This window comes from Galeopterus variegatus, unplaced genomic scaffold, assembly GCF_000696425.1.
Source record: "Galeopterus variegatus unplaced genomic scaffold, G_variegatus-3.0.2 Scaffold6018, whole genome shotgun sequence".
In the NCBI taxonomy this organism is placed as follows: Eukaryota; Metazoa; Chordata; class Mammalia; order Dermoptera; family Cynocephalidae; genus Galeopterus; species Galeopterus variegatus.
This window is the reverse complement of record NW_007732129.1, coordinates 40,801-66,280: the sequence shown is the minus strand read 5'-3', so window position 1 is coordinate 66,280 and position 25,480 is coordinate 40,801. Positions and strand designations below refer to the sequence as shown.

General features: G+C 37.0%; 1 protein-coding gene across 1 annotated transcript in view; it reads left to right on the top strand.

The window, feature by feature from the left end:
- The window catches only part of EMB (embigin), a 43,320-nt gene that overhangs the window by 6,843 nt on the left and 10,997 nt on the right, over positions 1-25,480 (top strand). The window contains exons 2-4 of the mRNA XM_008590351.1: positions 2,277-2,358; positions 17,614-17,800; positions 18,027-18,115. Coding sequence (XP_008588573.1) covers positions 2,277-2,358; positions 17,614-17,800; positions 18,027-18,115 — 358 coding nt within the window. The remainder of the gene's footprint in view (positions 1-2,276; positions 2,359-17,613; positions 17,801-18,026; positions 18,116-25,480) is intronic.

The following is a 25,480-nucleotide window of genomic DNA, read 5'->3' as shown; positions in this document are numbered from 1 at the left end:
GATCCTCCCTTTTTTTGGTATGAAATGAGGTTTACAGTGGAGACAAAGCATCAAGCTGGCTGTATCGCATTTTGAAACCCTGAGTATTAGTGGCAGAATTTGTATTAGGATCCAAAATTCCTGCCTCTCTATTTTATACTTTTTTGTGTGTGACTCAGCCTCATCCTTTCAAAAAGTATTCAAACCACATCTGCCTGAATCTCCTGCCAGTTTGCTTCAAACACCAACGTTAGCTGAATCAGCCTCCTGCCGGCTGTCCTCCTACTGAAAGCAATAAGGTTTACATTCTCACTTTTGATTAAAAATATCTTGTCTAAACAAAGAACTCACTTTTACTATTCCAACAACTTCTGTAGACTGCCCTGCTTTTGCACTCAAGGGATTTGTGTATATCACCTCTTCAAGGAATTTTTGCCAAGGCAAAATTCACAACAGTTACACGTGTTCTTTTACAGTTGGTGCCCGTTTGGTAGAAACTGGAGCCTGATCAAGATTAAAGTTTGTAGAGCTAGGGCTGGGTCTGGAGCTCACAGACCCCTCAAGCCCATTCATAAACCCTTCACACACAGGTCTATGAACTAGATAACTGGCAAAAAGGTCTTTGGAGCCTTGGTTGAAGAAAGAATACTCTATTCAGCACACACGTCTAAGAGCTAAGCAGTCCAAATAGAAATTCAGAAACTCAACTGCTAGGGGCAAAGTCCAAAGGAAAACTGAGCAGCTGCCAGCAGAGTAAACATGCTCTATTTTGAGACATGAGCTTTGCTGGCCAGCACTGCTTCACAAATTGAAGAACACACAATAGCAACAAATTAAAAAGATACCGTGGGTGCACATGCACACTAACTCCACCCACACACAACTTGTTTACAGGAAATGTGCTTCACCACCCACAACTCGACCTGAGTGGAGGGAGCCTGACTAAATTATCCTATTTTCCTCACAAATGTTTTAAAGGGAATATGAAGTTAGGGTATAGGTAGTATCTGATTTATGCATGTCTGATTGTATTTTTAGTATGTGAACTGGAAAGTGGAAATGACCACAACAGCTAGGATATTCTGGAACCACCCAGACTTTCTTACCCCCAAAGATTGGTTTTTTTTCTTCCTTTCCTATTACTTCAGCTGCCATGGCTTAAATTTAAAGATTGGTTTTTTTTCTTCCTTTCCTATTACTTCAGCTGCCATGGCTTAAATTTTGCTCAAGCCACCCTTAGACCCCTTTTCTGTCCTAGTTCTAATGCAAATGCCACGTGGGCCCTTCCCTAACAGGTCCTAATGGTGAGTAATGGGGAAATAGCCCCAGCCTCACTGTATCTCTTCAGCATTATCTTCACCCTCATTCCAGCCCAGAGGCAGGCTTCACACTCCGAAGCTCATGCGCCAACTCACATAGAATATACAGGCTAGTAGTTATTGTCAGTACTCTGAATGAGTGCCACTCTGAAATTTCTGTGACTCAATCACAAATTGTGGGCCTAAACTGCTACTGTTATGATCCATGTAACCCTATAAAGACCAAGTTTATTTAGCTTCATACTCCTCATCAGTATCAAGCATGTATTAGGTATTCTATACCTTCACTTATTTAAATGAAATAGGAGTAAGAATGATAGAAAGGATTTTTTTAAGCTTATGTCACTCTCTTATTGTTACTGATGATGTGAATAATAAATAGTAATAAATGATGCTGGACAATCTCGAAAGGGTTATGGGCTTGTTCAGGGATAAAGAGTGTGGTGAGAACCCTCAAGATTACATTCTGTTCTGTAGTTAGCTATGCCAGGAAAGGAGAACTCCCTAGCAAGGAAGCAAAGATATCAAAGCTTGTGTTTTGGAAGCTTCACAGAAAACATGACACAGAAGAACAGCTCTTTCCTTTTCATCCGCCCCCTCCTGGCTTCCTGTCCATAAGTGAATAGCATCTGCCTTGATCTTCCTGAAATGTTTTCTCTCTGATACAACCTCTAAGTGAGCTACTCCCAAGAATGGGGGAAAAAAAAAAGAATTTTTATTAGGAAAAGAATGTTGATGGGAACCTTTTTAGCAGTATGTATGTGTGTATGTGTGTGTATTCATGAATGAATGAATATTGGGTGTGTCTGGCAGAAAGGTTTTGTACTCCCGATAGCCCACTGAGAAACTCAGGACATTTTCTCCTGTATAATCCATCGGAGGGTAGTATGATTTAAGTATATTAGTAAAGGATTTTATGAGAAAGTGCATTCCAACTCCCAAAGTTGCATTAGAGGTGACTAAACCTTTGGAACACAGCCTGTTGGGGATTTAGGTTTTGCTAGGTACATTATTTTTGTCAGTAACCTTCTCTTGGAGAGTCACAACATATCACTGACTGGTAAATGTATCATGTTTCAAATAATACAATGCCCATGTATGGGTTTTTTCAATTTTTAACTAAAATGCTGCTTTTTGCCTTATGAACTGCCAATCAATCCCCTGTTCATAGTCTGGGAGGAGAAACACACCAGTACCTTATACAATTGTAATATAGTGTGACGGGAGTCTAATGCGGTAAGGACGAGGTGCTTTGGGTACAGGGAGGAGGAAGCTCTTCCAGACATGCTGGGGCTCAGAAAGCTTTCCTGGAAGAGGGACATCTGAGAAGGGAGAGTATTAATTTTGGTTTGTAGGTACTCTTATGTTTTCAACGATTCCTGCTGGTACATCCATTAAAATCACTTTACGTCAAGAGGAAAATTTATGTATCTGCTGGAAACCCTTTAGTCAGAGGAGTGAAAGATGATGCCAGTTGAGTCAATGACAGTGCTATTGAAATACAAGTAAAGAATTCCAAAATTAAATTCATCTCTGCTTTTTCTTTTACAGTTTTGGATTCCAGTGTTTCAAAAGTATTCTTAGATAGGCTGCCCAGTTAGTTCAGTTGGTTAGAGTGTGGTGTTGTAACAAGGGTTCAGATCCCCGCCCCGGCCAGCTACCCAAACAAACAAACAAACAAACAATAAGTAATCTTAGAGTTTCTTAAATTTGTGAGAGTAGTTCATTTGTTTTAGTAATAATAGTAAAATGAAATTGTATAATGAAAATCTAAATGCTAATTAAATCAATAACTAGTTTTTTTCCAAATATATGTCCAGTTTTAATTGTCCTCTAGTCTTACCAACTGTTTCTCTGTTTCTCTTTAATATGAACAGAAGGCGTGTGTGTGTGTGCATGTGTGTTTCCCAGTCTGATACCAATGGAATGTTTGCATGGTGGAATATTTTTTGTGGCTTTCGTTTAGCTCTTGTTTGTTTCCAGATGTCCCCAGTCCAATACTTGAAGTTTATTCTTAGCTTGTAGAAACCAGTTCCAAACTTCTGTATTGTTACTTGTTCTTTACTTTTTGCATATTCTAGTTGTTGGTTGCTTCTGTTAGGATGAAATGTTTAAGAGAAACTCATGGGAAACCTAAGCTTGCAGATTCTTTAACTTGCTGGCAACGTTGGCAGCAAGGCCCTTCTTACTTACTCAGTACTACTGGACCTGGAAACAGAGGTTCAGTGCTCGGGGCGAGAGCAAGAAATGGACTTTTTAGTTGACGCCAGACTGGGTGTTTACTTTCTTAACCTGTTTGAAGGGTTTAACTCCTCACTACTCTTTTATTCAAATAGTGCTATTAAAACCAGTATGTCTACTATTATAAAGAGGCCTACTTCACAGTTGTCCATTTCTTGCCTTGGCTTGATCACACTTTGGTCTGGTTTTCTCTTCCTCACAGACCCAAAGCCTGCATAAGTATTGAAACACAGAACATCCCAAGAACAAGCTGACCACAGCCTGATTCATGCTATCCGCGTACTCACAACTCATTTGCCCAATTTTCCACAAAAGTTCCGGCTAGCCGACTTATCCATCCCTAGAAAAGAAAAGCATTTTTCTGTCTGATTTTGAGATGCTGCAGATCTTACGTTTGGAGCTTTTCTCCTATTGTAATAGTCTTTTTAAAATGAAGTCTTGAAGTCTAGATTTGTTTTTATTTTGATGACAGAAAAGATCTGATATTAATTTTGAAGTATTGGATCTCTGAGCTGTGAACCAGATGGTTGCATTTTCATGTAAGTTGTTGCTCTAGTTGCCATCCCATCAGAAAGTTTGGTCTTAGGAACTACCTTTACTGAAATGTAGAATTTAAATTTGAAGATGTATTTACAGTTATTAGGAGCCACAGGCTTTCTTCTTACTGCTGTCATCAGGATTTTTATGTACTTTATGAATGGAGTGTTTTCATATTGTCATATCATTGTTTCAAATGTGTTGATATTGGTTTTATGATTATTCATGTTTACCTATAAACAATACATATTGCTATTTTTATATTGTTACTTACTATTTTCTCTTTCCCTCTGGCTATTGTAGAATTTGATCTCTCCATTAGGATAAAATGTTTCTTGTAGAGAGATCTGGATACAGTGCGTTAATTGTACATTTTAGACCAGAATGACAGCATTGGCCCAGCTCTTAACACACTTACTTACCCAACGGTTTTTGAGACTGAGAAACACCAGGTCCTGTACCTGAGTGAAGGAACAACATGGCCTTTGAAAGCCTCATGACTCATGAAAGCCTCCTGGTTGTTTACTTATTTTATATCTTTAAAATGTTGCTAATTATTTGCTTAACAAACTATTGGTGTTGACTGTGTACTATGTACACATATGTAAACATCACTAATCCTCATAACAACTCTATTATTTGCAATTTACTCATGAGGAAAGAGAGATACAGAGATGAAGTGAATTGACCAAGGTCAGCAGAGGTCTTAAGTCAGAGTAGTTTTGAAGCCAGGCAGTCTGGCTCCAGGGTCTGTCTATAAACCATTGTGCTATACAGCTTTTCTTAATGCCTAATTACTCACTTCTTTTAACAGAATTATTAAAACAATTACACCTATTTCAAGAAGACAGACAGTTTTGAAATGATGTATTCAAAAACTATGAAAAAGAACTATTTTAATTGCCTTATTTCTGAATAGGTTAGTCTTAGAAATTGCATTTGCTGAATAATAATGAATTTGTGAAAGTGTAACTGATTTGACTAAGACTAAAGGTTTTTTTTCTCTCTGTTTCTGATATCACTGGGTTTTTAAAATTGATCTTTTGATAATGAACTATATTTACATCACTGCAATAAATTTCCCGGTGTCAATATTTGGAATTCATTGCTTGCATTACCATAGTTAGAGTGTTTTTGTACTGTTACTTTTAGTTTTCTTCCCCCTCTGCATATTATAGTGCTAAGTGTCTCAATCCAGCGTGTTGTAGTTTAACCAAAGAGGTTAAGTCAAAGCAGCTGGCAGTTTTTTTGACTAGCCTGATGCTGGCATTGGCTCTTCCATGTTGATCCAGTGGCACATTTTATTTACCGTGTTAAGATGTGAGAAGCTGGCCTGGCAAGGTCCGCATGAGGCACGAAGGTAGCTTAAGCAGACACGGGAGGTAAAGATGTGCAGAACAAGTCACAGTGGAAGGTTTGGGAAGACTGTCGAGTTGCCTAGAGCCAGGCAGGCAAGAGGTCTGGGTTAGGACCACTCAGATTCCAGGGTCAGGTGATTGAGGAGATGGAGAAGAAAGGAAGCAAGAGCCTTGCACTGCTTCTTAGACACATTGTTGCGGAGACAATCCTAAATGACTGCATTGAGGAGAAAATGTTTATATTTCTCAGAGGCAGTCATCAAATCTGGTGTAAGGACTGTTTTTCTCTGTAAATCCAGATTAAAAGATGTGAGTCCGAATATTCACAGAGAATGAGAGAAAGAGAAGGTGGAAGAGGGATCCTCTGTAGTAACACAAGTGGCAGTTCTCTGTCAGGTTTACTCATTCGTGCAAATAATGACATTTTGGGCTGGATAATTCTTTGTTGTGGGGGACTCTTTAAGTCACTATGTTTAGCAGCACCCCTGGCCTTCACCCACTAGATGTGAGTAGCACCTGCTAAGTTGTGATGACCAAAAAGTCTTCAGGTATTACCAGATGTCCCCTGGGGTAAAAATTATCCCCGGTTGGAAATTACCCCCACCGTCTATACATAAAAATGGATAGCTCTGGAAATGTCTCCATCTCCTTATCATGGGAAGACATATGATTTAATGATTGCATAGTTGTTATTAATAAAGAATTTAACCAAAAAGTTAGATCTGAGTGCTATGCAGCAGGCACAGGGCTCCCTTAATGTAAGTGGGACTCATTTCTTCCTTCCCTCCTGCTGGAGTTCAAATCCTTCCTATCTTTGAGAATTGAGTCAAAAGCCACATCTTCAATAAAGCACATACAAAGAAGTTCTGTTTCTCTTATATGCATTTACTGTTTTGGTTAATTTTTAATTACATAAGTGAAGAAAATGAGTTCATTTTTTAAAATATTTAAATATTATTCCAGCATAATAGTAAATTAGAGAATCTGAAACCTTCCTGCCACACCTAGGAATAGCTAATATATAGTGAACATTCTTTTCAGTATATTGCTAAGCACGCAAAAGTAAAGACAATTTCCATTGATCGAAACCGCTAGTTTTCTTTGTGTTTGTTGCCAAGGCACTTGCATTTTAAGAGCCTCAGAGATATAAAAACTAGGGCTTGAATCCACGCAAGGAGAGAAGTTGGAACCAAAAACTTCCAGAAAGCTGATCCTTCCTAGGTTGTAAACACAGTGAAAGGTTTGACCTAGGGGGGAAAAACAGCTGATAACACAAGGGATGACAAGTTGGCTTCTTTATTTTAGCTTTTTTCTGCATTAAAAATAATACTCCCATTATTATCTGTGAACTAAAAATAATATTAATAAAAATAATTTTAAAAAAAACCCAAAAGACTCCCCTGATTATTCAAAGACATGGGCCTTCCCTCTACAAGGTTTAGCTTGCAAATTTACATTTCCTGCATTGTACAGGAGCTTCCAAGCCGAGAAATGACACACAAATGACCCCAGGAAAGCAGTGGAAAAACATCTTTGGAAGGATGCATTGTCCACCCTGGCTGTGTAACCCCTACTGAAAATACGTCACCAGGAAGAAATATAAAAAACAATGTAGTGTAGCCCCTAACACTGAGAGTCAGCTAAGGAGCAGTAGGATTAGACATTCTAGAACCTCAGATAGTAGAAACACTAGGTAGGGACATAAAAGAAGAAATATAAAAAACATGAGAAACAAACATTATACTATTAAAAAAATAGACAAAGCAGGTTTTAAAAACAGCCACATAGAGCTTCTGGAGATAAAATAAAAAATTTGAGAGATTACTAGGTAGGGACATAAAAGAAGAAATATAAAAAACATGAGAAACAAACATTATACTATTAAAAAAATAGATAAAGCAGGTTTTAAAAACAGCCACATAGAGCTTCTGGAGATAAAATAAAAAATTTGAGAGATGAAGTCAAAGCCCTTCTGACCACCCAGCATGTCTGTCTCTGTTCTCTCTCATCTTTTCCAATGGTAACCTCTGTTCAATGTATGTTTCTTTCACATGCTCTGTGGGAGTGTGTGTGCAGGTCTGTATCCATAGAAAACTGTATAGTATTGTTTTGTATTTTAGAAACTAGGCCTTGAATCCATACGTACATACACACAGGAGGATACATCAACACATTTGTGGAAAAATGGAATTAAAAAGTAATATAAATCCTTCCATAAACCTTTTGAAGTACCTTTATTTAAACTACATAGTATTGTTTTGTGTTTTTTAATATTAGTCATATAAATCCATATATATTCTGAAAATTGCATTCTGCCATTCCACATCAGTTCTTGGAGATCTAGCTATATTACAGAGGGGTCTTAGCTCATTTCTTTTACTTGTACGCATGGTATAAGTATACCAGTTTACTCAGATATCTCCCATTAGACCCTTTTTTGCTTATTTTTTTCTATTATAAACCACGCAGAAATGAACACCCTTCATATATCTCTGGGCGTAATTGTGAGTGTTCCTCTAGGATAAATACCACATAGTAGAGTTGGTGAATTAGAAATTATGTGCATTTTTATTGTAATAGATACTTCCAAATTGCCCTCCAAAATATCTTGAGTGTTTGCTCCTTCCCCACCCACGTATTTGTGTATAATTTACTCTGTATCCTTACTAGTACATGGTATTACACACTCTTTTGTCTTTTCCAGAGATCGTGAAAAGCTATATCACTGTTTTAATTTGCATTTGGAGTTGGACATTCTTTTATGTGTGTGCGTGTGTGTTTATGTGTTTATCTGTTAATATCATTTATCCATTTTGCTATTTGGGTTTATTTTTTTGAATTTATTTAAATAAGGTAGCTATAAATTTTGAATACTAATTCTGTACTTTTTATAGACGTTGCAAATATTTTCTCCTACTTGTCTTTAAATTTTTATGTGATTTTTAATTTTGAAGTTTCATTATACATTTTCTCCTATTATTTTCATTCCCTTTCACCCTTCACTTTTTAATCCATGTGGAATATAGTTTCAGGTTTTGCATGTGATAGGAAACTAACTTGTTATTATTTTATATGGATAGTTAGTGTCTCAACATCCTTAACTGAATAGTTCTTTTTCCTACAGCTTTGAAATACCACCCTAATCATATTCCAAGTCCCATATGCTGTTCTATTTTCTACTGTTTTAATGTTTTCAAACTCTTTCAAACTCTTTTAAAATGACATGCAAAGTAAATAAATTTTTCCTTGTAACTTGATGCTCACACATGAAATAAAACATTCATCAACACCTACACCTAATAGGTGTGTTATATTCTGATGATTTCTCTTCTCTAACAATTCATTAAAAAGCAAATCTGGTCATAATTACTAAATTGATTTCCTTCCCTGCTAATAAGTTTTAGCTTGCAATCTGGAAAATTCTGCATATTTTATTCCATTAATTTCTTGGTTTTCTAGCATCATTAACACATTAATATTACTTTTTAAAACATTGTAATACATCTTTATATCCTTGTTCTTTCTAAAATAAGTTTTTCTACTTTTTGGACTTTTATTCTTTCATGTAGACTTTTAAAAATCATATTTCATAGAAAGTACTTTTGGATTTTTACTGATTCTTCACAAAATCTGTAGATTAATTTTGGGGAGCATTAATGTTTTCGCGATATTGTATTATCATCTGTGATTTAGATCTTGCTTTAGGGTATCTATTGAAGTTAATTGCAGTTATTTATATTTGCATCATCTCTTTCCTGCTAGCATGAACAATTTTTAATTCAACTCTGTGTCACATATAGCATACAAAAGTACTGAACAAATTAGTTTTGGCTGGTGAATGAATCAGCTGTATGAGACTAGAACTTCTTATACATTTCCTGCATATTTCCTTAAATACTTCCTGCCTAGAATTCCTTCTATACTTCCTGAGGCAGAGTTTTAATAAGCCTAAATCTTCAGTCTTTAGGCAAGCTGTCTTCTCTGTCTAGAGAAATAACTTAGTGTTTTACATACTGTATTCCAGGGGACACTTGCATTATTAAAATCAGTTCAACAAAAATTTATTGAGAGCCTGGTTTACAGTGGTGAACAAGGCAGACTTGTCTTTCTGCCTCTTTTCTCCCAATGTCATACAGTTTATGATCCAGTGAAGAGAGGCAGTGAGTACATAAGTAAACAAATCAATTGAAAAGATAATGACAGAAAGTGTAAGTGCCGGGAAGGGAATGAATGAAGACAGTGTGATAGTGAGTGACAGCGAGTGACTGTTGGGAAAGCAGAGTGCAGTCAGGAGAGCCCTCTCTGTAAAGGAGGCATTTGTCCTGAGACAGTCACTTGGATATGTACTAAAATGCATTTACCTAGGCCTACAGAATCAAAATCTTTGGGAGGAGGCCTGGGTATCTGCATTCTTAGCACCTCAGAAGTTGATGCCATGAGACATAAACCACTGATACAGAACTGAATCGCAAGGACTGGCATCAAGGTGTAAGCATCTGCAATTTGGAGAAACTGCTTACCAAAGTAGTGGGTCTCGCTTTCAGTTTATATGAGGTATTTATGAGCCCTTATCTTGATTTGGTGGGTCCTGAGGCCTCTATGCTTAACTCTTCTTTGGTAAAACACAGTTATTTTAAATAGTTTGTTCCATGCGCTGTACCCGAGGTGGGAGAAGAAGATGAGGGGATGAAGAAGCCAATTTTGAATGCTTTCTACACCTGTCCACTCTTCACTCATCGCAGCAACATTTTTATCAGTTTTATATAGTGTATGTGTTGGGGGGATGTTTCTATTTAAGATTTCCCCTGACTTATTTCTAAAATAGTTCTGCTATTAAAATAATCTTGAAAGCCATTGGAATAATCCGTTTCAAAATTTAAATGGTTCCTTGTACTGGGGAGTATAATTATATTACATTTCATTTGCTGTTCCTTTCTTCCATTGCATTAAATTGAATGTGTGCAAAAATGGTTCAAAAGAAGTAGAAACCATAGGTCAAGGTAGAGAAAGCTGAAGTGAGATAGAAAAATTGGAGGCAAGTTATGATGGCATGAGATGCTCTTGATTTGTAAATGCAAAAGAGACAGGGAAAAATATAAAAATGTGATTTCTAGCTGTAAGAACAACAGGGGAGGACTGGCCATGGAGTGGAGTACACAGGGCCAGAGATTGGCTGGTCTGAGTCCTGAATTGCTGCCCAAGCTGAGACTTTGCTCACCACATAACCGCAGGCGTTGCCATTTAGAAGGACTGAATAGGTGTTATGAATACCATCTCACAGAGTTATTCTGAAGACCAAATAGATCTTTGTGAACTGCCGAATGATATAAGTGCTCTAGAATTCTAATCATTAAGTGGAGAAAAGGCATAGTTGAAGTATCCAGCATGAATCTTTATAGGTATGTGTGGGCTAGGTTCTTGATCTTAAGCACAGAAACGATCTATAGCTAGTTAAGCAAGAAATAGTTTATTGAATGGATTTTGGCTCTCACAATCTTTGGGAAGGCTGAAAACCAAGTTCCAGAAATGGCCAAGGACCTAAGGAAGATAAACAGTGAGGAACACTGACATAATCTGGTTAAGACATTGCTGCTGTCACTAGATTCTTGATGTGAGTGCCTAGACTAAAGGCACATAGTAGATTTTTTAGTACAATTATTGAATAAATCGATAAATGAAAGGCACATAGTAGATTTTTTAGTACAATTATTGAATAAATCGATAAATGAAAGGCACATAGTAGGTGTTTGGTAAGTAAGTGTTGAATGAATGGGTAAGTGAATAAACAATGCACTGTCATTGCTGGATACTTGCCGTTGCTAATGTGATTAATTCCTGTTACACCTAGGCCCTTATCGGACTCCTTGTAACTTTAAAGCTCTGAGTAGGAGGCTATGATTAGTCGAGTGGCCAAGCTCTAGCCCTCAGAGAGGTAGAGAAAAGGAATATTTGGCTGTTAGGCTTTCATTGTGAGTTAGAGTGCTTTGTTTCTCACCAAACCTTACATGGAGTATAAGGGTATTCAGATCCTGGTTGTCCAAAAATATGATAAATGTCCATTGCTACAGTGTTGGGTTAACCTTGTGTTAATTATTTGGAAATAATAGCAACAAACCTATTTGATTACTAAAACACTGTAACCATTTGCTGTAGTTTTCCTGTAACTGACGTGAACAATAGTTGTAGTGTTATTCTGGTCTTTATGTTGTGGAAACAGATATTCAATTATTGGATTATCACTCAGTGTTATTTCCTCAAATTAAATATTACATTGTTGAAAACAAGAAAAAATATGCAATTCTGAAATTCAAATAGAACCAGATGCCATTTTTCATTCTTCCTTGAAATAACCTTAAATCAGTTTAGAAAGTAGAGAAATAACCATTAAGAACCATTAAATAAACAGTCGTAATGCCTGTTACTAACTGAAATGGAGGGAAATAGGGACCAACAGGAGCTTTGTTTAGTAAAATTCAGCCAGCATCTTCTGGGTAATTGTAGCAAATTTTCCAAAATATTGCTAAATCTTTGATGAGTTATTTTGGTAAACTTGGCTTCCTTTCTTTTGAGTATGGCTGTACAAGAAAATTCCTGAAAGTTTTATTTTATTTATTTATTTTATTTTTTGGGACCGGTAAGGGGATCATAACCCTCGGCTTGGTGTCGCCCGCACCGCGCTCATTTTATTTATTTATTTTATTATTATTATTTTTTGGGACCGGTAAGGGGATCATAACCCTCGGCTTGGTGTCGCCCGCACCGCGCTCAGCCAGTGAGCGCACCAGCCATCCCTATGTAGGATCCGAACCCGCGGCCTCGGCACTCCCAGCGCCGCACTCTCCCGAGTGAGCCACGGGGTTGGCCCCTAAAAGTTTTAAGACTAGGCTGTGCTCATGTACACCAGCCACATAGTTTGCAGGTCATGAGGGCTTCCAAAGGGAGGGCTGGAGATTTTACAGACATATAAAAGCATATAGATAACTTTTTTTCTGAAGCTGTGCTTACATCTTTTTAGGTTTCTCTGTGCACATTGGTGATTTTATATTTTAAGCTATGGAATTCAGGAACCACTTGTATTTTATTTATATCACATCACTATTGCACTGATCTGACAGCATATAAGTGACTTGTCAGACTATTAAAAAAAAGATGATCATGATTCTACAATATGAGATTTAATTTGGGGGAAAAGTGAAATTACAAGAGTCAAGGAGTAGTGTTCTCAATGTTGTTTGATAAATTTTGGATATGAAGTTTAAGATATTTTGTTATTAGAGGAGTTATTTTATAAAGTCAGTTCAAATCCATATGATGAGAAACACAACCTGAATGTTAAAAATAGTATTGATTGCTTCACTTTTTTATAGGGGTGTTGGTCTCATGTTAGTGTGGCCTTCTGACTGTTGCTGTGAGGATTCTGTATGGGACCTCACTGACTACTATGGTGAAATGAAGGAAAGGTCAGACTGATGGGTTCTATATCTCCTATTTTGGTTTCAATCAGAGTGGTCCCATCTTATCAGTTATATAGGTTGCAGTGCACTTAACTCCTTTTTGCAGGAGTTTCTGCTTTTAAAACATATTTGTAAACACTACTGCATGCAGGGAATTTTAATTGACTTTTCCATTTTTTATTGTTCTTTTAACAAAAGAACAAAATAGAATTTTATTTCTAGTGATAAGGTTGAAGAGATTGGATCCTAAAAGGACCAAAGAAGATCTTAATGTCATTTCTCTAAAGACTGCAAATTGCCAAAAGGTCTGTATACTTTTAAAATTTTAATTATGAAAACAGGAAAGCATTTTGACATATAAATTACTATATGGTTTTAAGAATAGTCTTTTTAAATATATTTCAGAAGTGAAACACATTTCTGTAGTCTTAGTAGATGTCAGGGATGTTTTTGTGGCACTGTAAAAGCAGAAATGTATTGCAATTGTGCAATATTAAGGAAGTTGAAACATTGTCCGTTGAGCTCACATCAGTTTGCTGGCTAACCACAAAATGTTTTAATGTTAGTGGAAAAAATTTTTACATGTTTTTGATGCTGGGATTTCTTGACAGGAAGGAAAGCAAGCTGCAGAAACACCTGTGAAGTATTGTAGGAAACAACGAGGTAACAGTTAGGGCTTGCAGGATGGCCGGCCACTAAGAAAGTCTACATTGCAGTTTATATTATGTAAAAGAGTGTTTAATTGAAAATGGAAATGTTTTAAATGTGTTGATCATACCATTCATCCGTCATCACAGTCACATTGGTATATTGCTACATTATAAATTTGTTTCATATTCTTTCATTTAAAATCTTGATTTAACAGTTTGAAAGTGATGAAGAAGTTAATTCCATTGTCATGAGAATTTCATGTTTTTGAGAATTGGTATACACTGTTGGTTACGAGAATCTGTACTTAGCCACACGGAAATCTGAGAGTCAGTGCTGCTATTAACTTGATGTGTGATCTTGATCTCAGTATACAACTCTTAACATCATACACGATAGCTTCTATTATATTCCCCAGTGAGGTAAATACTGAGTGGAAGAGGGCATTTATTGAGCAATTGCTATGTTGTGTAGCCTGTTTTAAATTCATGACCTCAGAGATACCTTTCCCACCATTCTATCCAAAGAAGTTCCTTTTCTTACTCTCTACCAAGGCATTCTGTTCTTATAATTTCAAATTACAATTTGAAATTATGTATTTGTTTAGTTGTAAATGCTTTCCTTATGATAGCGCTTTCTATAGTCTCATGAGACAGGTATTGTCCCATTTTACAAATATGGAAGATAGTGTGTTTTGCAAATGAAGGATGTCTAATCAGAGCTGTTAAATAATCTGAGTTTTGCTTTTAGAAGGACACTTTTAGTGTTCTTATAAAACATAGTGTTCTAGTCTACAGAAGTTAGGAGGTCATTTGCCTGGTCCTGGTGAAAGAAAATGAAGGCCAGTAATAAGGGGGATTGGAGACAACTGGGCATATTTGATTGACATTTCAGAGGCAGAATCAATTGAATACTACTGTGTGTGATTGAGTCAGTGTTATGGGTCAGGGGAAGGGAGGGCTAATGGATCTGCCTTGGATATATTGAGTTTGAAGTACCTATGGGATATCCAGGCTTAGATGCTCAGTAGACACCTGGAGCTATAGGCCTGGAGATCAAGAGGGATGTGCTGAATGGAAGTTAAAGTTTTGCAAATAAAGAGTATTAGATGTAATAGTCAAATCCAACACAGGAGTGTCAAATTGAGAAGTAAAGAGGCCAAAGAGCAAAGTCCCAAGGGGCAACAACCCTTGGTAGTTGGAAGAGGTACTTGGGAGAATTTGGAGTGGCTAGCAAAATTTTTAAAATACACCAGGATAGTGAAATAGAAGCAAAGTAAAGGGATTTTCAAGGAATAGGTAGTCTCTAGTAAAAACTGACATTCTGTAGACATCAAATAAAACATAAGCTCTGGAAAAAGGTCATTGGGTTAAATAATTAGGTCATTTTTAACCTAAGAGAGAGTATTTCTTGTGCTGTGGTGAGGTAAGACTCCAGAATATGCTTACTGAAGTGGGAATGCAGGTGAGGACAGAGACTGAGTAGCTAATTCTTTCAAGAAATTCATTGACGAAGTAAATTTTTGGACAGCCTTGAGAAGGGTACAGGACTGAGTAAGTTTTAAAGATACCCCAGAGCTAAAGGTGAAGTGAGGAAAATTTACAGAAAACATAAGCTCAGGACCAGATGTAGTTGATTGTGAAACATTTTCTCCTAGTACTGGTACCTAGTATAATTTCTGGCATGTAGTAAGTGCTCAGCAAATGTGCGGAAATGTATAAATCTCTTCAGTTTTACTTGCTCAGTTTTTTCCCTATGTAATTGTCTTCTGTTAAGGTCTTTCTGTATTTAGGCTTTTTTTTTTTTTTTTCTTTTTACTTTTTCAGGACAAAATTCAGTTCAGCAATTTTGCAGTCACACAAGCAGTTATTTCAAGCCTGTGCTCACAAAGCACTTCACACTAGCAGTGCTCCACTGTTTGCAAACTTTGTACCTGGTCAATGCTTAAGGAAGCATTTTGTAAAGTTTTATATGTAATTAAAAGTGACATATTTTATTTAAGTTCTAGTTTTTTTCTTTCTACATTTTGGCCCTGCAATTCTACTTTTAATCATACCATACCATTATTGAGCAGGAGAAGAGTTTGGGAAATTTGTTTATATAATGCAGTGTCCTCTCTCAGACACAGTTCCTTCCCTTCTAGTTTAGAGTAACTACCACTATTCTGACTTTTATGGACTTCCTTCCTTGTTTATATTGCTTTATTTTTTAGGCATGTGAATCCATAAATATTACAGATTAGTTTTCCTTTTTAAAAAGTATCTTATAATCTTAACTTTTCCCAAACAGGATTGTCTCTCTCTCCCTTTTAAAATTTATCTGTGGAAAAAATCAGGTCATTCTTCTACAACTGGATCATGGGATGGAGTTTATGTAACGTGTTCTTCCATCCTGCATTTTCTGTGAACAGGGAATTGGATCTAGAGACTTAATCAGTTTCAGGACCCCCCTCCAACTTTCTTTTTCTGACAAGATTACTTCTTAGGTGGTGGATGTTCTTCCCCAAGAGGCATATAATTCTGTTTTTGATGTGATTTCAACAGTTGTTGCAAAATGACTAGATCGGTGATTCACTGGGGTTGCAACATCATTGTATTATATTTCTATGATCTTTTCAGTTTATTTGCCGGAATTCTTGTACAAAGAGAAAGTTTTCCTTCTCTACTATGTGATTAGCCAGTGGTACAGTTAATATAGGACAAGCAAAGTACATGCTTGATATTTTTTCTTTATTTACCACTGTTCAAAATGAAAGTTGGCTCTATATATATCCTGCATAATTGTGATATATGTATATATAAATAAAAAATTTATATCTTTTGTATAGTATGATGTGCATATATTATATTTGGGGAGTTAGTGGTTAAGGGCCTGAGGATTAAACTGAAGAGAGAAAAGACAAGGAGAGAGAAGACAACCTGGCTCAGCTGCAGGTTCTGGAATGAGCAAGGGAATCCCAATAAACATTTCCTCTACCTTCTTAGGTTGAATCAACTGACAAAGGACAGATTGGCCAAAAAAAAAAAAAAAGACAGATTTAGTGACATATGTACAGGAGTTCATAGAAAAAATGTGGCTTAAAGGGGCAGTCAGAATTTGGGGCTTAATTAGGGGATGGGGAGGAGGAGAAAGGCCACTTCTGGGAAAACAAATGACTTTTTGGAAAGATAAATGAGCCCTCAGGAGTATAGATGGAAGATAGGATAATTCCGTGACAATGTCTGTTTAGGTGTGCTGCAGAGACTTGTCATCTCTGGTGATAAAGAGTGATCTTCCCTGATTCCTCCTGGGGAGGGGATTTATGACAATTGAGTCTTTTTGGGAGACTCTGCTTCAGATAAGAAATTTTAGGTATTCATATGCCTTCTGCTCAAAATAATTTTGATGCTACAGTGGCGTATTCTGGACCCCTTCTATATGGGTGTACGTGCGCACACGTGCATCTCTGTGTATATAAATATATATATATTTCTTTTAAGATATAACACCTCGTGAATTCATACTGATATATCAAATGCAGTTAAAATTCAGAACTACAGAACGTGCATCTCTGTGTATATAAATATATATATATATATATATATTTCTTTTACGATATAACACCTCGTGAATTCATACTGATATATCAAATGCAGTTAAAATTCAGAACTACAGAATGCTTGTTTAAATTTTCTGTCTAACATCTGGATCTTTTTCCAGCCCTACAGGTTCTTAATAAGACTGGGAATGATAGAGTATAGTATGTCACTCAAATCCACATTACACACCGACAGTCTTGTAATAACTGCCAGCAGCATGATTTGTCACTCCATTTTCACCCCACTGGTGTTTGTTTTTACAGTTGTACTGTCTCTGCACCCTCAGAACATATGGCACATGCTTTACAGTACTCTCTCCCCTGTATTCCTTTTGGAAACCTAATCTATGTCAACAGAGGAATAATTCTTCAAACAAATGAATGTTACATTAAGGAACTATTCATAGAACACTGTTGTTAATCATTTTAAATGTTTTATATACTGGATTTCCCCCCAAATGTAACTTTCACAACATTTTGCTTTCTTTTGTGGCTAATAGAACATTCCAGTGTGCCAGTAGAAAAAAATATCACTTTAGAAAGGCCTTCTAATATAGAACTATCATGCCAGTTTACAACATCTGGGGATTTGAATTCAGTAAATGTGACTTGGAAAAAAGGTGGTGAACCACTTAAGGCTAATTATCTTATCAATGCAACAGGAAACATCCTGTATACCAAATACACGTGAGTATACAAAATTTTACGTTGCTAGCCACATTTAGCTTAATTGTAAATATTGTTTCCGGCTGAGCATTCTTTCCTTTGCAGTCACTTGAATGTTATGCTGATATTCTAATTTGCATATTTACATAATTGTTTCTGTTTTAAATTTTTGATTAATGGCTCTTTTTGCATTTTCATTAAGCTTTTCTGAGAACTAAGCCTATATTAATAACTGAATTATCTTTAGGTTCGCCATCAATAATAGCAAACAAATGGGAAGCTATTCTTGTTTCTTTGAAGAGGAAAAGGAACAAAGGGGAACATTTAATTTTAAAGGTCAGTATTAATAACTTGAGGAATAATAACTGCAGCATTATGTTTATGTCTTAGGTTTCTGAATCCCCCAATTTTTACTACAAAAATAAACATAATGCAGCTAGCAGAATATCATATGCTTTACATTGAGTCGTGAGAGGTGACCTTGAAACTGGTCTTGCTTCTTCCCATCCACTCCCTCCTGCTTCCATGTCCCAGTTTAAAGCACAAGTTTTACTTTGAATGGCCAGGCTGCCAGGTTATTTATAAATCATACCAGTCTCTTGAATGTATTTATTTATTTAGCCCTCTAAATTCAGAGATTTTATAATAGTATAGTCCTCCAGATTTCTGAGTTATTGTGCTCCCTGCTTGTGAGGATATGATTTGGTGTTGTGTCTACGGCTCCAGGAGTTGGGATTTAAGGGAACCATAAAATTTAAAAATAATATGGAGATGCGCAAAGGATTGCCTACTTTACTTTTTACCTTATCGAGTAAGGGCATATTTAGAAATATGTACAAACCCCAGAATATAATCCATAGCTCTTCCTTATGGGAACAAACAAATCAAAGTATTTACCATTACCAGCTTGAAACCAAAACTTTAGGAGGTCTTAATCTCATAATAAAGATGAATTGTTTGAATTGAATCATTATCTTCATGAAAAACCCAGTATTGTGTGATAGATTAGTGAACCACAGTGTCCATGCTGGTATTTGGGAAATGCAATCTGTTGCCATACTAAGTACTTCGGTCTTTGCTTTGCTTTAATTTCCCAGGGAACATGAAAATTGGTCTTTCTTTTACTAAAAATTCTGCAGTCTGGCTAGCCACTCTGACAGAATATGGATGCTGTTCCATGTCCTCTCCATAGCAGGACAGCCTGCCTCATCACTGCCATGATTTAAGGTGGTTTGCTCCTGTGTCCCTCCCTGCGTCCTGTCTGCACTCACACACTCATTTCCATCACGTGGTTTTGTAACCGTTCCAACTTGGTAAATATAATAATTGCTTCTTTTTACTTTGGTCCTTCCAAAGGCAGAAACTAGTATCATCCTTTGATTATTCTGATCATGTATATTATTTCCTCACCGTCTTTCCTCCATTTGCCTGATTTAACTCAGTGAAGGAACAGATACACCATACAGATTTCCTTTCTCTTCCCTTTTCCTTCCCCATTCCTTTCCTTTCTCTATCCCTGCCCTCCCTTGCCCTCCCTTTCCTGCTCTCCTTCCCTTTCTTTCTCTCCCTCTTTCTTCTCCTTCTTTCCTCTCCCCATTCCTTTCCTTTCTCTATCCCTGCCCTCCCTTACCCTCCCTTTCCTGCTCTCCTTCCCTTTCTTTCTCTCCCTCTTTCTTCTCCTTCTTTCCTCTCTCTTTTTCTTTTTTCTTTCCCTCTTTTCCTCCTTCTTCATGAGCAAAAAAGAATATTAAATACACACACACAAAATCCCAGTAAATGTATTTTATTGAGACTCCTTTAAATATGTAAAATAGGCATAATATGTCCCGAGGAAATGCTCAGCAACTCTTAAAGCACTTCCAGGAGATTCAACTTTAAACTTTTTTTTTTTTCTTCTTGTAGATAGCATTGTTTTCTGGAAATATTTACTAGTCATGTCTGCTTAAAGTCTGAATATGGAATATATTACATTTTTCCTTATTAGCTCTCTTGTAATAAATACATTATTATATGGAAGTGATTGTTCTTGCCTCCAATGTGTAGATTAACAGAAACACTTTACTTTTCAACATATCAATCAATTTAATATGAAATTCTTAGAGAAGGCCTCTTGATGCCTCAGCTATTTTGAGATAACTAAGCTGATGCTGGCTGGTGTCAGGAGCACCAACACAACATCAAGGTTTTAAATCATATCTTTAAAGAATGCAAAGAGCCACTGAATATTTATTTTTATTTTTATTTATATTTTCTAGGCTGCCTGAAGCAGTTTAGTTCAGCTTATTTGCTTCTAACGCCCATTTAACATTAATGTGATTTTAAAGTATGCACTAAAATCCTGAAGATATTTATAAAATTAGTAAGTTGAGTTCTTCCAGGTCTTCCTTGGTAAAATAGTTCTCTGTAATTCATCTAGATTGAATATTGCTTGGAGAAATAATATTATATGAGTAGAATTTAAAGGCATCTAAAGAAGAATTCATATTATACTTATTATTTAATTAGATCTGTAAGGTTTATAGAATGCTGTATAGTTTTATAAATGTCCTATTATACTTTTTTTTTTTTTTTTTTTAAAGATGACTGGTAGGAGGATCTTAACCCTTGACTTGGTGTTGTCAGCACCACACTCTCCCAAGTGAGCAACCGGCCATCCCTATATAGGGACCCGAATCCGTGGCCTTGGTGTTATCAGCACCACACTCCTGAGTGAAACACGGGCCGGCCCTCCTATTATACTCTTTCTCCACATGGTTTGCTTATGATTTTTCCGAAGAAGAAAAATTATCTTTTCTTAGCAGCACTATACCTGAATGTGGATGAAAACATGTTTTATCCTCTATTTAAATTGTGCCAAAAATATATATTTTTTCTGCCATTGACTACATGAGTCAACTATATTGCATGAACCTGAGCCCTCAGAACAATTCATTAGTGAAGTCCCTACTTCTGTCTTTATGGGAGCCAGTTGATTTATTACTATAAGATTGTAAAAGGGCCTCAACACCACTGATTAGTATGATCCAAAAAACTGCTGACTTTGTGTGTTTAGCCAAGGCAGGGGAGATAGGAACAGTGTACAGTAGAAGCTTGCAACTGCTAGTATGTTAGTGATTTACTTTTCACCCAAGAAAGATGAGTGATGGTGTACACTGTTTCTCAGCAGTGGCTCAAATATTCTGAGGTAGTTGGCTGAAAACTTTCATAATCACCAGTGTTAAAACCTCTTAATAGAAAGCATGCAGAAATTTAATTGGTAAAGAACAAGAACTTTTGGAAGTCATGGTGAAATTTTGATAGTACCAGGTGCTATGAAACCTATTACCGCTCAGCCATCTGTCCTTCCCGGGAAGTGTCCATAAAGTCAAAGAATGGAAAAGTAGCATAATGGAAGTCATGGTGAAATTTTGATAGTACCAGGTGCTATGAAACCTATTACAGCTCAGCCATCTGTCCTTCCCGGGAAGTGTCCATAAAGTCAAAGAATGGAAAAGTAGCATAATAAAATCAGCTGGGACTTCAGCCCCAAATCCCAGTGTTGAAGTGCAGTTAGCTGTCTATGTCCATAGGGAAGAATCTTTTTCCTAATTTGATAATGCCTAGATGTTCTTGAACCAAAAATAACATTTAGGCCAATCTTTTCTTGGAAGCTGGCCGGTATGGGAATCCAAATCCACGACCTTGGGGCTATAATTGGCCAATCTTTTCCAGTCCGTGAATATGCAGATAGAGATCTCCGACCTTACTTCTCCAGAGGGCTGTTCTATTCACTAGGTAGATGCAAAAACTGTCTTCCAAGACGCTAGCCTACGTCAGCAATTTCACCATCTTCAAACCTGAATTATTCCATCCCCAAGACTTTCAATGTGTCCTACTTTACCCCAAGTTTCAAAAGGTCAGTAGGGCACATTAGAGTACTGTCTCACTGTCCTTATATTAATAAGTATTTCCAAACATAAGCAGTGGCCCAGAACCAAATGTGACCCCTGGAACAGTTCAAGCAAATTAATGTTCCCTGGGGCCGGCCCCGTGGCTCACTTGGGAGGGTGCTGTGCTGTTGGCGCCGAGGCCGCGGGTTCGGATCCTATATAGGGTATGGCCAGTGAGTTCACTGGCTGAGCGTGGTGTGGATAACACCAAGCCGAGGATTGCAATCCCCTTACCGGTCAAAAATAAAAACACAAATTAATGTTCCCTGAACATAGTGCATTTTATAATTTAAACCCACAGTGCTGTTACCAGCCATGTGTAGCAGAACAGAGGAATGAATGGTTAATGTTATCTTGGACATTAAGGGACAGTCACAATTTAGCTTCCCTATGTCATCACTCTGTTATTGTCAGTTATCTGTAGTCTGTAACCTGATCTTAACATTTAATTGGGCAGGTTTAGTAGTACAGCTTTGTTTTCTTCACCCAAATTTCATGTAATACCCAAGTTTTTCTTGAAAAGCCCCTTTTAGCTGCCAGTTACACTTTCCAAGCCTGTCCCTCTTAGAAGATTACTGAAAAACAATGTATGCTCTGCCGTGTCCTTCCCCAGCCCCCCAAACGTTGCCTTTCTTCCACTTTTGATTCTTAGCCGGTGGGTAAATTTCAATATTTTGATCATATTTCGACACCTATTTTCCTGCTGAAACATGACTTAATATCCACCAATAAACATTTTGAGATTGAGAAATAGGATATCTGCGTGATGTGCAACCTGGGAACTCAGAAACTATGCCCCTAACTAGTACCCAACACAACCAGTTTTTAAGTCTGCACTTCAAAGCAGTGTTCGTCTTAAGGTAAACCTAGCCTGGCTCTAGAAATAATTGCACCACTGCTATTCTAATACACCTTGTGCCTCCCCACAGGGAACTGAAGAAGTGTGGCCCTGGTCCAGCTGAGATTTGGAGGAAATCTTGTGGCTTCAGAAAAGAATGCCTATTTTAGCCAAGCTCCAGTCTCTATGTAACCTGTGGTCTTTAGTTACCTCTCTTAAAGTAGGGTTGGTCTTTCTAAGTGAGACTTTATCCCTCAAATGCTTCTGTGTTCTCATGCTTCAGCTAACATGCCAGGTGTTGGGTATTTTGAAAAGAAGTATGTTTAGAAAGTGGTATTGAGCTGATAGATTGGTAGTGCTTTGTCAGGGTATCCAAGAATAACTTAGTTCTGGCTTGGTGCAGCCACTCTTCACAACAAAATCTCAAATATGGAAATATGCACAAAAGGGGAAGCCAGAACACTTTATTATTGTGCATCCTTGGACATAAACCTTGCCGTTGACATCTTTGGAAGGCTTGATGACATGGACAGCTGGCTTCTTTTTCTTCGGCTAGGTCTTACTAACATTAAACCAAAGGAGACTCGTCTATTCCTTCACAACCCAAACTCAGTTTGGTACTAAGTACTCTGGAGAGGAAAATACACACTTCTGAACCAGAAAAAAAAAAAGTGCTGAGCATGAGGCTGAGTCATTTATGCCTCCAAATAACAAGTCCTAGTCATTGTCCTGGAATATGACCAATCCAGGACAATCTTTCTCTCTAGGGCTGAAGAACAGGAGGGTTGAATGAGAGGGAGGACTTTATATAGAGGTCAATAGGGACCTCAGCCCAGCTTTCTGTTGACACAGTCTCCAATGTCTAGTAAAGAAACTGGCTCTACCGTAAGAAAAATAGTGCAGAATAAAATATTCTGTATTTTAGCCTAATCGAGCCTTTAACATTTTGATATTTAAATATTTTCTTGTGTCTCAAGAACTTAAAATGTACTTGTTAGGTTGATATCAGGACAGATGGGCAGCCTATTCTCTTGGATCTAAGAATTACTTCCAATAGTTTTATTGGTTATTTTCCTCCATTACAAACGAGCTGTGGACTAAGGAAATTGAACCAAACTAACAAAAGTAGCTTGACCTAATAGAGCAAAATAACTATATGAGAGATAACCTCTTCATTTTTTTTTTTAATTAAAGAAGGCATTTAGATTGCAGTTGCTCTCATTTAAAAGTTTAGCTAATTGTTGTATCAAAGTATTATTTGCTTTATTCTGCCTTTTCTTGTTAAAACCAATATGTTGTGAATGAGCTATTTCCTTTTTATTCTTAGGTTTTATAATAATATGTAAAGATTATTCCATGTATTCTTTCTGTTCTATGTACTATATAGGTCTGGAAACAAGATTTTCTTCCTAAGTTTTTAACCTATTTCATTTCTTGTTATTGGTAAGGAGCAGTAATTAGGCACCCTGATTTAAATTGTTCTAATTTATACTAAAATTAAAAATGCTTATACAAACACAATCTTATTCACCTGCTTTAAGCCAAGTACTTGAATGTGTGGTTAAAGCAGTGGAATTTGTTTTACAGCGTCACTGAAAAGTTGTTTACTATATGGGTTAAAAGGTGGATTGGTACCATCGCCAGCATCTCAAAGCCGTTGTTTCTTCATTCTTCTGATCCTTGTCTCTTGTGAATTTATCTCTTATTTTTCATCATTTTACTCTTTTAATCTCTTCTCAGATGGGCTGGGCAGTCTGTAAAAGACTCAGTTTAGAGCCTTTTCCTCATTCTTGGCTATTTTTACATGGTCCCATGGTTCCGAGATAAGTACACGTGGATTTCCAGTTTTCCTTGCTCTTATTTCTTTCCTGCTCTACATGGCCAGCTGAAATCATTCTGAATCCTAGAAATCATCCTTCCACATGAAGATAATCCATCCTGTTAAGCTGGCTAATGACCACTATCTAGAAAGGACATGGCCATTACAAACTGTAAGAAATCTTAATTAAGAAAAGTGACACCAGTGCATAATTGCAACAGAAGTTTGAATTTTATGGTGTTTACCATGCACCAAGCACTTTACATATTATGTTCTCTTATTTAATCCTTTACAACAATATTGTAGAATCGGTATGACCTGCCTAGGTCCTCAAAGCTAGTAACACCAAAGTGAAATATTTCCTGGACTCAAATTGTATCTTTGTCACACCATTGTCACATCGTGTTAACTCCTTCAGACACACAGACCTTGAGCTTTGAAATGGACATGTTTTAACCACACATCCCTTATAGGTCCTCAAAGCTAGTAACACCAAAGTGAAATATTTCCTGGACTCAAATTGTATCTTTGTCACACCATTGTCACATCGTGTTGACTCCTTCAGACACACAGACCTTGAGCTTTGAAATGGACATGTTTTAACCACACATCCCTTAATGTCCGTCAGCCTTATGGTGGCCAATATAGAGTGTGGGACACTTGTAGCTTCTCAGAAGGAATGCTCAGAATATCTTCTGGTGAGGTCAGCTGACCACTTTCTTCTGGCTGAGATGACTGTAGTCAGGCAGCACATTAAGCTAGTCACATACACTCACTTCTCTTGTTATCTCCTTAGGTGCACCCTAGTTGTGCCTTACTAGGTCTTCATAGACTATTAGTGGGGTGGTTAGAAATTCTAACCCTTACCCCCTTCCCCTCCCCCCTTCCATCTCTAGTAACTATAGGTCTGTCCTCTCCTTCTGAGAGTTCATCATATTATTGTGGTTCTTTCTCTTTGTTTTTTTCTCTGTCTCTTTCTTTTCTTCCTTAGCTCCCCCTTATGAGTGAAGATGTGCTATATTTCTTTTTCTGTGCCTGGCTTATTTCACTTAATAATTTTCTCCAAGCAAATTTATCATCCATGTTGCTGCAAATGGCAGAATTTCATTCTTTTT